Below are 12,493 nucleotides of genomic sequence, written 5' to 3' on the forward strand. Positions count from 1 at the left end.
AGAAATTGAGATTTAGTTTTGTCAAGAATGGGTTGGTTCCCCGCCTCACGGATACCCTTACGGACACAACCCCTATCCCCAAAAAGAACGTTAAACATGGGACTCCGACCTGAGGAAATAAAAACTTAATCATTCAACGATTCAGAATAAAGAAGAAACAAGTATACAAGGGAACTTACGCTCATGCAAGTCTACAAAAATAGGCTCCATGAATTCCGTCGGCCACAGGCGACTCATGCCTGCCACACCAATGCCTCTTCCGGCAAGGCACGCATAGGTGAGGGCTCCATGGTATGCATGCGATACCATTCACGACCCTCATGAGCAACTGTCACTACCTCCGGGAGAGCAGAATTCACAGGGCGGCGAACCATGGGTAGAGGCACCACGTCCTCGGATATCCAGAAAAACTTGTTGCGCCAGTCGGCGGACAACCTTTCAACCTCATTCCCAAGGCTCCGATCGGAAAATCCTAGGCAAGTATACCAGCCATTATGGTTAGCAAGGCGATAGAAAACCGGGAATCGATCTATGTGGGGAACCATATCATGTGCTATGCATACAAATTCATAATGACGAATTCGCATCATAGCACGCGGGTGTAGTTGAGATAAATGAATTCCATAAGCGGTCAGAATTCTTTCTAAAAATTTTGTTATAGGAAGACGAAAATTCCCGTGAACAAAATAATCGGCATACAAAGCCATTTTCCCAGGCGGTGGGAAACAGGCTATGGATCCAGGAGCAGGGAACTCTGGCTCCCACTCCGGTGGAATGCCATAAGTTTTTAGCAACTTCTCGTAATCAGAATAGTCCCACGACACTTCTGTCTCGTCAACCTCAGTTTGAACATTCGACATCTTAGAAAGATTTGATGAGAGAATACAAGAAAGTTCAATGCTTTATCAGAAAAAAAATTAAGAAGATAATCAAAGCAAAAGAGCGATAAAACTTCAAAAAGAAGTAGTATCTCCTTATTTATACACATCGCAGTTAATGCGATGGGATATGAACAGCAGAGAGAGAAAAACATTACCCAACCAGTGACTGCCACGTCACGCGGGAAATTCGAAAAAGAGAAAAAGTTGTACAGTCGGGTACAGTGACAGCCGTCAAAAACGTTCCATCATCTGTTCACGCGCCTGCGAGTACTCAACTTGTCCTTTTTCGTGACTATCCATACAACAGAAGATATTTTCTACCTAACCTCCGAACAACAAAAATCCCCAAAACATACGTTAAGTCCAGAAATTTCACCCGCATAAAGACTTCACGCGGAAGAACCACTGGACTGGGGGGACTTGTAGAGGTAGGGTACCAAAAAGACCCAAATACCCTTAAATAATACCCGCGGGTCATAGAGAACCCTCTTATAAACCACCCGCGAGACACTTGAGCCACCCGCATGTTACGAGTAAGGAGGAACGTTCTCATAACACACGCGGAAGCATCCTGGCGTCCTCAAAAGTCATTCGCAAGACAGGACGTATGTCCGCACAAATAACTGGAGGACAGTGCCAGTAGGACAGCTGTCACCATTCAAATACTTTCTAGAAGAAAGGCTCATGATTCTTACTTGGGGAATACGTGACATACTAACCAATGAACAAAGGACACCTGGCCAGGTTGTTATAACCGTGCACATGGTCACGGTGCGATCCATCCTATCAGCTGGTGACACGTGTCCAGATTGTTATACCCATGCACATGGGACGTATATCCCAACCTATCACAAGAGGACACATGGCCAGGTTGTTATAACCGTGCACATGGTCAGGGTGCGATCCATCCTATCAGCTGGTGACACGTGTCCAGGTTGTTATACCCATGCACATGGGACGTATGGCCCAACCTATCACAAGAAGACACGTGTCCAGGCGGTTATCAAAGATCTTCTAGAAGAGGACAGCTGCCCCAATCATCTTCCATCATCCTTCGGCTATAAATACCTTATCAAACGATATGAGGTATTCATTCATTCACTCACATATATTCTGACTACACTTAGTCTTTATACATCAGTACTTTCTTCATTACGAATGTTACTGATTCTCATGCCGGAGGGTGGTTACAGGAAGACCCCCCCCCCCTTTTTTCCTTCCTGTAACGAGACTCACAGAGTCTGTTTTGCAGGTTCCGGTCACTGGACTTTAGGAAGCCTTACTCATATCGTGGTAGTAATTATCGTATTGTACCCTGTGGACTCACTGGATCCAGGACCCATACCTGGGGAGTGGATCCGTGTTTCTTCATAAATGTAACTTACCTTTAAAGGCAAGTCACTCTACTCAATGCCAGACGATAAAACTACTGATCCAAAAATCAAAGAAGAAGTTATTATGTGCACAAGTAGAAAACTTTTTTATTGAAATGCTCTTTAGCTTCCTAACGATCCCATTAGGCCATGTATTTCAAGTTTGGGAGTTGAAAAATACTTTAAATCTGAGGAAATCAAGAGCTTGTTACTTTGCCCAAAGCTTGCGTCTACCTATTATCGTGTGACTGATCTTCTGCCGATTTATGAGGAAGATAGAATGAAAGGTAGTTTCCTTAAAGCACAAGCTACTTTCACAGTTTCAGATGAGCTTGAAGTAACTGTCTCACCTAGGGATGAGCTCGGTATCATTACTATTTCAAAGTATAACACACTCGGCATTCCTGTTAGTGATATTGAGGTTATGGAAGTAAGCATTGGTGAACAAGAGGTAAGTGTAAATACATTGATTTAGGGGGTGTTTGGTTTTATTTCTAGTTGTATATTGATATCCTGCATTATATGATTATGCAGGCACTTTTAATTCTCAAAGCTTCTCTTACCTCGACATCAGCGTTAACGGACTGCCTCAACTCATTTACGAATGCAAAACCGCTTTAAAGCCCTAATTTGGTTAATTGATGGATATGGTTATATGTAAGTTTTAAGTATTTGAAAAACTTAGATTGTTTTAGTTTGGTGCTATTAAGTTTGTTCTTTTGAATGTGTTTTATACATCTTGAGGATGCTATAGGCATTTGATGTCATAAAAGAACTTACTATGGTAGAAGTTTCATTTTGATATTTTGCTTCAATATGTTTTGAGTTATGTTTAAAAAAGTGCGCATATTAATATGGATAAAATTGTTATAAATTTTCATTTTTATGAGAAAATGGATCTTTTCTTATTTCATGGGCCACTTCCTATAACTTGTTTTGGTTTAATTTGTTTTCCGCCTACTCCACATAGCTAAGATCAAAAGGTCAATACTAATGTGCTTGGTTTATTGCAACTAAAGAACTTCATTTCTATCAAATTTCATGTTGCATGACACCTTCAACTTATGCAACACATAAGACTAGTTTATAATTTCTTGTGGTTGAACCTTACCTTAGTGTGTTCCTATTAGGATATTGAACCTTACCTTTTGGTGTATTATATTCCTAACAAGTATTTTCTAATATAAACTCAAGAGTATCATGGATATTGATATCGAAATTTGTCTTGTTTTCATCCAAGAGTGAGTTATGCTAGTCGCCAACATTTTTGCGTTTTATTTAAGGATGTTGATCAATCGAAATTTGCCGGGCCTCTTAGGATTTTGCAATATCAACTCATTTTTTGCTAAATTTTGAGTTAGTATAAATAACATTATACTTTCAACTTAAAAACTTACTGACAAATGAAATTAGACAAACAGGATGAAAATTACTTGAAATTAACTCATTTAAGAATGCAAAATCGCTGATTTAAAGCTTGAATTTGGTTTTTCAATGATTATAGTTATAGTAATAAGTTGTACTTTATCATATTTATGTGCACGATATACTTAATTGTTTCCTTGCTATGGAATAATGGTTGTAGAACCTTATCAATTATTGTATTATTTTAGTTAAGAAAGTAAAATTATGGTTTGGTGTTACCACAACCAATTATTCTCACTAATGCAATAAGCAGAACTAGCTATTCACTAACTATTGCATTCTGTTTTCTACAAACCAAAGGCCAAAGTGGCTAAAAGTGGTGTAGGAAAATGGTTTTTTTAATACAAAATATTCAAAAATAAAATAATAACAATACTCTTCTTATTCATTCGGGCAAGCGACCAATTGGACTGCATGAGTGATCTAGCTTACAAAACACGCACGCACGAGTCACGACCAGTGACCCGCTACTTCACACTAGCCATGCCATAGTGGCCTCACACTGCACCACATGACGAGTCGCGCCATTTGGCAGCCCGTCAAAATTTAAAATACATAATAAAAATACAATAATAATTAATAGAAAAACATAATTAAAATTACAATAAAAATTAGACTAGCTTGATTGTTCGGTTGAAGTGTGGAGATATGTTCCACTAATTATGCACGAAGATTGTCACACCCTGTTGTGTGTTTTACGGTTGTGCATCTGTCACTCGTTAGCACGTTTTTGTTCATCACTAACTTCTTCCAATCCCTCGTTTTCATTAAACTCCCAAATCGTAACGCGGTTTAAATCTTACATAAATTATATAAATATTTACCATACTTTTAATAATTTGGGTTATTTGTTATTTAGTGGTACTCATATATAATTTATATATGAATTTTATGGTACTTTCTAATGCAAAGGAGCTAAAATGTGTAAATCAACTCAAATCGACTTATTTTGTGTATTCGCACTTGATCGGTGCATTATACATACACTTTGTTAAATATTAGACATATCGAAAATGCCTCGATTTTCATATATAATAAATAGCTTTAAAATGAAGTTAAAAATATACGAACTAAGAACTAAAATATGATGAAATATGAGAAACTGATCAAATGAATGATTAAATAATTATTAATTGTTATTCGTAATATATCAAATTTGTAAATAGGATATTCACGTGAATAGTGGCCCAAAACAACAAACTAAACAATTTTATCGGATAGAATTGCGGTGAGATAAAGACTATAAGAGCATTTGGGTTGGGAAGTGATTTTACATTTTTACGGCAATTAATTAACCTTGGTGACGACTCTGGGAGATCAGGCTATTCGGTTTGAAATCTTTAATAGGTATTTTTTTCTTTTGATTTCTTCTTGTTATGATCAACTTTTAACTGATTGTGTTTTTGTTTTTATTAATATGAGTAACTATGTACTTTTGTCACTCTGTTATTGATATATAAATCTTAGCATGTATTATGTATGTTTGACTTAGTGATGATTTTAGTAAAACTTGGTTTTTGTTCATAACTGATTATTCATATTTACTATAGTAGGTTAACTGGTTTTTTCTTTAAACTCTGGTGTTTTCCACAAACAAAGGTTTTTATATAACGACCGGATGTGTTAGAAATCGATTGGTTGGTTAATTGGTTGATAGCCTTTGCACTGCGGCTATGGATCTGGTTATTAGTCATCATATTCCGTTTCACTAAAAGTTAAAAGGGATCCAATTATAATAACAAGTTACGCCGCAACCTCCTTTTAAACCGTGAATGAGTGGTTTTAGTTTTTGTTTGTTTGTTTGTTGGCTTCATAGCTGGATGATTATTGCCTTATTGATGTTGTCTCATTCGTTTTAAGATTCTGCAATTAACTTTAATCTAGAAGTAATTAAACCTTTTACGAAAAGGAAGTAATTAATCCTTTATACGGAAAGGAGTAATATATTTTATCAATAAGCTTTCTTCTATAACATATTACTTTTTATATGTATACTAGTTTTTATCCCCTGTATTACAGTGGTTCTTTTATATTGTTTGTTCTAATATTTATTTATTTTTTGAATTTATATTTTTTATTATATGAAAGTTAATAATATACTTATGGTTTGATAATAAATTGTTTCACAAATAAATGAGATGTTATAACCCGGTTTAAAAGCTATATGGTTTTGATGATACCCAAGATCCGTTTATATTTTTACTATATAATTGGTTTTTTTAATTATAAATAATATTTATGAAAGTTATTAATATGCTTATGGTTTGATAAGACCTAAGACCCGTTTATTTTTTTTACTGTAAAATTGGTTTTTAATTTAAGTAATATATATATATATATATATATATTATAAAATAAATATGATATTAATTTTTAGTATATCCTATTTATAGGATTTTTACATCAATAATTTGTTGAGAATAATTTTTTATTTAATGAGATGTTATAACCCGTTTAAGGAATATCTGGGTTTGGTAAGACCATACCCATGAATTCGGGTCAAATGCATGAAAGCTTCCATTTAAAAATCAAGCAAATCTGGTAACTCCAAAAAAAAGGGGAGCGACCACATCGCGACACGTAGGATTTTTATGTCTTCGTTTATATATATTATAGATTATCAAGTAGCTAGATCCAGTTTTGCTATAGTGTTAATATTATTATTCCATAATAAATACTTTATGCAAACTTTTGATAAATTGCAAATATCCAAAGTTTTTTTAACCAAATATGTTATAATCACTTTTGATGATTTTAGTTTGGTAGGATACAATGGGAAACAAGCCGCCGGTTCGCCTTAAAGTATTTATCGACAAAGAGAAGGAAAAAGTGATGTTTGCAGAAGCACAAGAAGACTTTGTAGAAATCCTCTTTAGTTTTCTCACTTTACCTCTTGGAACAATTGCAAGACTCTCAAGCAAGTATGGAGGCACAAAGGATATAAAAATTGGAAGCTTGAATTCTCTTCATGAAAGTGTCACAAATCTAGATAATAGGCATTTCTATAACGATCGATGCAAGAACGCACTCGTTAATCCATTCAGTTCATCACTTTCTCTTTGCCAGGAGCTGAAAATGAATATGAACTACGCGACGCTGGCTGATGCGTTTGTTAGCGGTAAAGCTGGTGATTTGGTGTTTCTTAAGAAAAAAACATCTTTCATCATCACTGATGATCTCAATGTGATACCCGGCATGCTCGAGACAAGTATCACACTCCTTCAATCTCTCGGTGTCGAAGACATTAACTTGCTAGAAGAAAAAATCATTAACTTTGGTTTAATAGAGGTATGGTTTTTATTTCACTACAACAAATATATGCTTCATATAAAAATCTATTAAATTATACATGACACGTCAACCCTACTGTAGACTAGGTACGAAGTAACAGTTATAATTAACATTCTCTAAGTGTTTCAGTTTTCAAGTCTACTTAAGTGGTCATTGGTGACAAATACTCCGTTAACAAAGATGGTTCTTGGGGGAAGCAAACCATCTTACTTCCGCTCAAGTTCATCTTGCATCGAACCTTCTACAAAAAGTAACTTTCCGTTAAATGCAAGTCAGTCTACTCAATGTCAGACGGTAAAACTACTTATACGAAAATCAAAGAAGGTATTATGTGCACAAGTAGATAAGTTTTTTGTTGATATGCTCTTTAGTTTCCTAACGATCCCATTAGGCCATGTGAAGCATTTAACAATGGATAATTCGCCTCCAACGGGCATAGATAATTTGTATAATACTATTTCAAGTTTGGGAGCTGAAAACTACTTCAAATCTGAGGAAATCAAGAACTTGTTTCTTTGTCCAAAGCTTGCGTCTATCTATTTTCGTGCGACTGATCTTCTGCCGGTTTATGAGAAAGATACAAAACAAGGTAGTTTCCTTAAGGCGCAGACTACTTTCACAGTTTCAAATAATCTTAAAGTGTCTGTCCCGCCATCAATGTCTATTATTTCAAAGTATAATGCATGTGGCATTCCTGTTGGGGATATTGAGGTTATGGAAGTAAGCATTGGTGAACAAGAGGTAAGTGTATATACATTGATTTAGGGGTTTAATTCTAGTTGTTTATTGATACCCTACATCATATGATTATGCAGGCACTTTCAATTCTCAAGGCTTCTCTTACCTCAAGATCACCTATAAATGATTGCCTCAACTCATTTAAGAATGCAAAATCGCTTTAGAGCCCGAACTTGGTTTATTGATGGTTATGGTTTTATGTAAGTTTTAAGTATTTTTTCATTTTGTGCTATTAAGTATGTTCTTTTGAATGTTTTTTATACCCTTGAGGATGCTACAGACATTTAATGTCATAAAAGAACTTACTTTGGTAGATGTTTCATTTTGGTGATTTTGCTTTGATATGTTTGAGTTATGTTTAAAAAAGTGCAGATGTAAATATGAATAAATTCGTTATAATTATTTTAATTTTTATGAGAAAATGGATGTTTTCTTATCTCATGGACCAGTTCCTATAACTTGTTTTGGTTTTGTTTCTGCCTACCCAACTTAGTGTGAGATTAAAAGGTCAATACGAATGTGTTGGTATATTGCATCCATGACACCATGATTAGTTCATAATTTTGTTGTGGTTGAACCAGCTTACCTTTCTGCATTCTACAAACCAAAAGCCAAAGTGGCTAAAAGTGGTAGGAAAATGGGTTCTTTTTATACAAAATATTCAAAAGTCAAATAATAACAATGCTCTTGTTATTCAGACGGACAAGCGGCCAATTGTACTGCATGTCTGACCTAGCTTACCAAGCACGCATGCCTGACCAGTGACCCGCTAGTTTGCACTTGCCACGCCTTAGTGGCCTCACACTGTACCACATGCCGAGTCGCCATTTGGCAGCCCTCCCCGAAATTTAAAATACATAAACAAAAACAAAAATACAATAACAACTAAAAAATCATTGGATTGAAGAGTGGCGATACGTTCCACTAAATATATATGCACGAAGATTGTTGGTGTTTTACGGTTGCGTATATGTCACTTGTTAGCATGCTTTTGTTAATGATCACTAACTTCTTCAATCCAACTGCCGCTTTAAACTCGTTTTCATTAAACTCACAAATCGTAATATGGTCTAAATACATAAATGATATAAATATATTTCTATAAATTATAATAGTTAGTTTTATCTAATAGTACACTCATTATTAGTTTATATTTTAATTATGTAGTTTCAAATGAAAACGACTAAAGCGACTAAATCAACTATAGTTAACTTATCTTATGAATTCATGCTTGATCGAGGCATAATAATTAATACAGACGTTAGTAAAGATTAATTACATTGTAAATGCTTCACCTGAAACCGTATACGTTACATTTCATTATAATTTATTGTTTTTCATAATTCCATATTTCAAATTTGCAAATAGAAGATATATAAGAGAATTTGGGTTGGGTTGGGTTGGGTTGGGTTGGGTTAGGATCTATATATCTCTTGACTGGGCTGAACCGAAATAAAAGAAAATTACTAGGGTTTAAGTGGTAGACTACGGCTGGTTTTTTTGCAACGATCGACTCCTGTGACAAGTTATTCGGTTTGAAATCTTCAATTGGTTTTTCCTTTTAATTTTTTTTGTTATGATCAACTTAACTGATTGTGTTTTTCTTTTTATTAATATGCATGATTAACTAAATGATTTTCATCACTAGGGTATTTGATGAATTATATATAGCATGTAGTTGAATGACCATTTCTGATAGATGATTATTCATATTAATTTACTACACTAGGTTAACTTGTTTTTTTCTTTTAAACTTTCATGTTTTCCGCAAACAAATGTCTTTAGTAGGAACTGAATGTGCTAGAAATGGTTGATAACATATTGCACTGCATGCAGCTAGGGATCTGGTTATTTAACCGTGTATTATTAATTGGTTTAAGTACTCGTGTTGTGAATTTGTTAGTTGAATGATTATTGGTGTCGTCTACGACAACAGTCTACATATATAAGTAGTTGGATGCATCATCTTTCTTTATACCAACTTTTGATAAAAGTTTGTTGCAAATATCCAACGTTTTCAGACCAGAGAAGTAATAATATATTTTGATGTTTTTAGTTAGATTAGATATGATGGGAAACAAACTGGTTCGCCTGAAAGTATTCATCAACAAGGAGAAGAAAAAAGTGATGTTTGCAGAAGCAGAACAAGACTTTGTAGAAATCCTCTTTAGTTTTCTCACTTTACCCCTTGGAACAATCGCAAGACTCTCAGGCAAGTTTGTAGGCACAAATATAAAAGTTGGAAGCTTGAATTCTCTTTATGAAAGTGTCAAAAATCTAGATAATAGGCATTTTTGTAACGAGCAATGCAAGGAGGCCCTTGTTAATCCATTAAGTTCATCACTTTCTCTTTGCCAGGAGCTGAAAATGAATCTAAACGACGCGACGCTGGTTGATGCGCGTGTTAGTGATAAAGCTGGAGATTTGGTGTTTCTCAAGAAAAAGGCATCTTTCATCATCACTGATGATCTCAATGTGATACCCGGCATGCTCGAGACAAGCATCACACTCCTTCAATCTCTCGGTGTCAAAGACATTAACTTGCTAGAAGAAAAAACCATTTATTTTGGTTTAATACAGGTATGGTTTTTGTTTCACTACAACAATATATGCTTCATATATAATAATCTCTTTAATTATAAATCACACGTCAACCCTACTCGGAAACTAAGTATATGCTTCATATATAAAAACCTCTTTAATTATAAATGACACGTCAACCCTACTCGGGTACAAAGTAAATGTTATAATTAACATTATCTAAGTGTTGCAGTTTTCAATTCTCCTTATGTGGTCATTGGTGACAAATACTCCTTTAACAAATATGCTTTTTGGGGGAAGCAAACCATCTTACTTCCGCTCAAGTTCATCTTGCATCAAGCCTTCTACAAAAAGTAACTTTCCGTTAAATGCAAGTCAGTCTACTCAATGTCAGACGGTAAAACTACTTATACGAAAATCAAAGAAGGTATTATGTGCACAAGTAGATAAGTTTTTTGTTGATATGCTCTTTAGTTTCCTAACGATCCCGTTAGGCCATGTGAAGCATTTAACAATGGATAATTCGCCTCCAAGGGGCATAGATAATTTGTATAATAGTATTTCGAGTTTGGGAGTTGAAAATTACTTGAAATCTGAGGAAATCAAGAACTTGTTACTTTGCCCAAAGCTTGCGTCTAACTATTTTCGTGTGACTGATCTTCTGCCGGTTTATGAGAAAGATGCAAGCCCGGGTAGCTTCCTTAAGGCACAAGCTACCTTCATAGTCTCTGATGATCTTGAAGTAGCCTTCTCGCCATCAATGTCTATTATTTCTAAGTATAACACACTCGGTATTCCTGTTGGGGATATTGAGGTTATCGAAGTAAGCATTGGTGAACAAGAGGTAAGTGTATATACATTGATTTAGGGGGTGTTTGGGTTTGGTTTTAATTCTAGTTGTATATTGATACCTTGCATCTTATGATTATATACATGATTATGCAGGCACTTTCAATTCTCAAGGCTTCTCTCACCTCAACATCACCTTTAACTGATTGCCTCAACTCATTTAGGAATGCAAAATCGCTTTAGAGCCCAAATTTGGTTTATTATGGGTTATGATTTGTAAGCTTAAGTATTTGTGTAACTAAGATTGTTTTAAGTTTTGTGCTATTAAGTATGTTCTTTTGAATGCTTTTTATACTCTTGAGGATGCTATAGACATTTTGGTGATTTTGCTTTGATATGCATAAAAAAAGTGTGTATGTTAACATATATAAAGTCGTTATAAATTTTAATTTTTATGAGAAAATGGATGTTTTCTTATCTGAAGAAACACCAGTCGAACCCCGACAGATTACGAGTAACCTGAGGGTTAGATAGACGTTTCCCACGAGGGGTTAATTCCGGCAAGATGGTTCTTCCGATAACCTGCAAAACAGACACCGTGAGCTCGTCACTAAGAAAGGGGGGGTTCCTCCTTGTGACCACCATCCGGCGTGAGAATCAGTCTATATTACTCTTTGAATATAAAAGTATATTATTAATACTAGAGCAGTTATCAAGTAAATTATACAAGATATTAGATGATGAAATGATAATACCATTTGATGTCTTTTATAGCCGAAGGTGGGTTTCCAAGGAGGTTTAGCCGGCCTACTACTCTGCCAACTGTGGTCTACACACGTGCTCTGCTGGTAATTGGTGGATAGGCAGCGGCTGACAGTGACCAGGCGTGCTGTTCACTTTTCCTTTTCCACCAACTACAGGCTAGGCACGTGGTGTGGCAGGAGTTGGTGAGCAGGCGGCGGCTATTGGTCACAGTGCTGTGGCGTGTTGTCTGCCATGCTGCTGTCAGTGAGCTGTCGTATCGTTGGTCAGATCTTTTGTCCATACCTCGTCAGGTATCACACAAAAGATCCTCCATTATTATACGGACTGGCTCACTTAGGCGGGAGTTTTCCCCCTCCCGCCTTTATGCGGGAATGTTCCCGGCTTTGCTCATTCCTTCTTCAGGTGACTACTGAATTATTACGAGTCTGAGCCTTATGCGTGTAGCCATGCTGCGCGGGTGGCCAGTCCCTAATGGCGGGTATCCGCACCTGCGGGAACAGGCGGATACTTGGAAACCATAGGGAGGCATTTCCTGCGGGACCAGCTTGCGTACCGCATGTGAGGTCGTCACAACTCTGAGCGTGGTGGGTCCTGCGGGTTTGGTAGGTCGCGGCGCAGACGTCCCTATGGTGAAGTCTGCGGGTTCAACTGCGCAGACGTCCGTTTAAGGAGTCTTGCGTGTTCAACTGC

At 36.2% G+C, this 12,493-nt stretch overlaps 1 protein-coding gene across 4 annotated transcripts in view; it reads left to right on the forward strand.

Annotated features, from left to right (window-relative positions):
* The window catches only part of LOC143570572 (uncharacterized), a 28,377-nt gene extending 16,882 nt beyond the window's left edge, over positions 1–11,495 (forward strand). Inside the window, exons 1-3 of one of the 4 annotated variants that reach the window (XM_077056192.1) lie at positions 9,740–10,288; positions 10,482–11,093; positions 11,195–11,495. In XM_077056192.1, coding sequence (XP_076912307.1) covers positions 9,755–10,288; positions 10,482–11,093; positions 11,195–11,281 — 1,233 coding nt within the window. In that variant the 5' untranslated portion in view covers positions 9,740–9,754 and the 3' untranslated portion in view covers positions 11,282–11,495. Of the gene's footprint in view, positions 1–2,788; positions 3,039–9,739; positions 10,289–10,481; positions 11,094–11,194 lie in introns of those variants that run through there. The other 3 variants (XM_077056194.1, XM_077056193.1, XM_077056195.1) reach the window with 3 other exon arrangements.
* The last annotated feature ends 998 nt before the right edge of the window (positions 11,496–12,493 follow it).

Source organism: Bidens hawaiensis, unplaced genomic scaffold (genome assembly GCF_021521415.1).
Source record: "Bidens hawaiensis isolate Kalapana, Puna unplaced genomic scaffold, B.hawaiensis_p1.1 tig00025010_1, whole genome shotgun sequence".
In the NCBI taxonomy this organism is placed as follows: Eukaryota; Viridiplantae; Streptophyta; class Magnoliopsida; order Asterales; family Asteraceae; genus Bidens; species Bidens hawaiensis.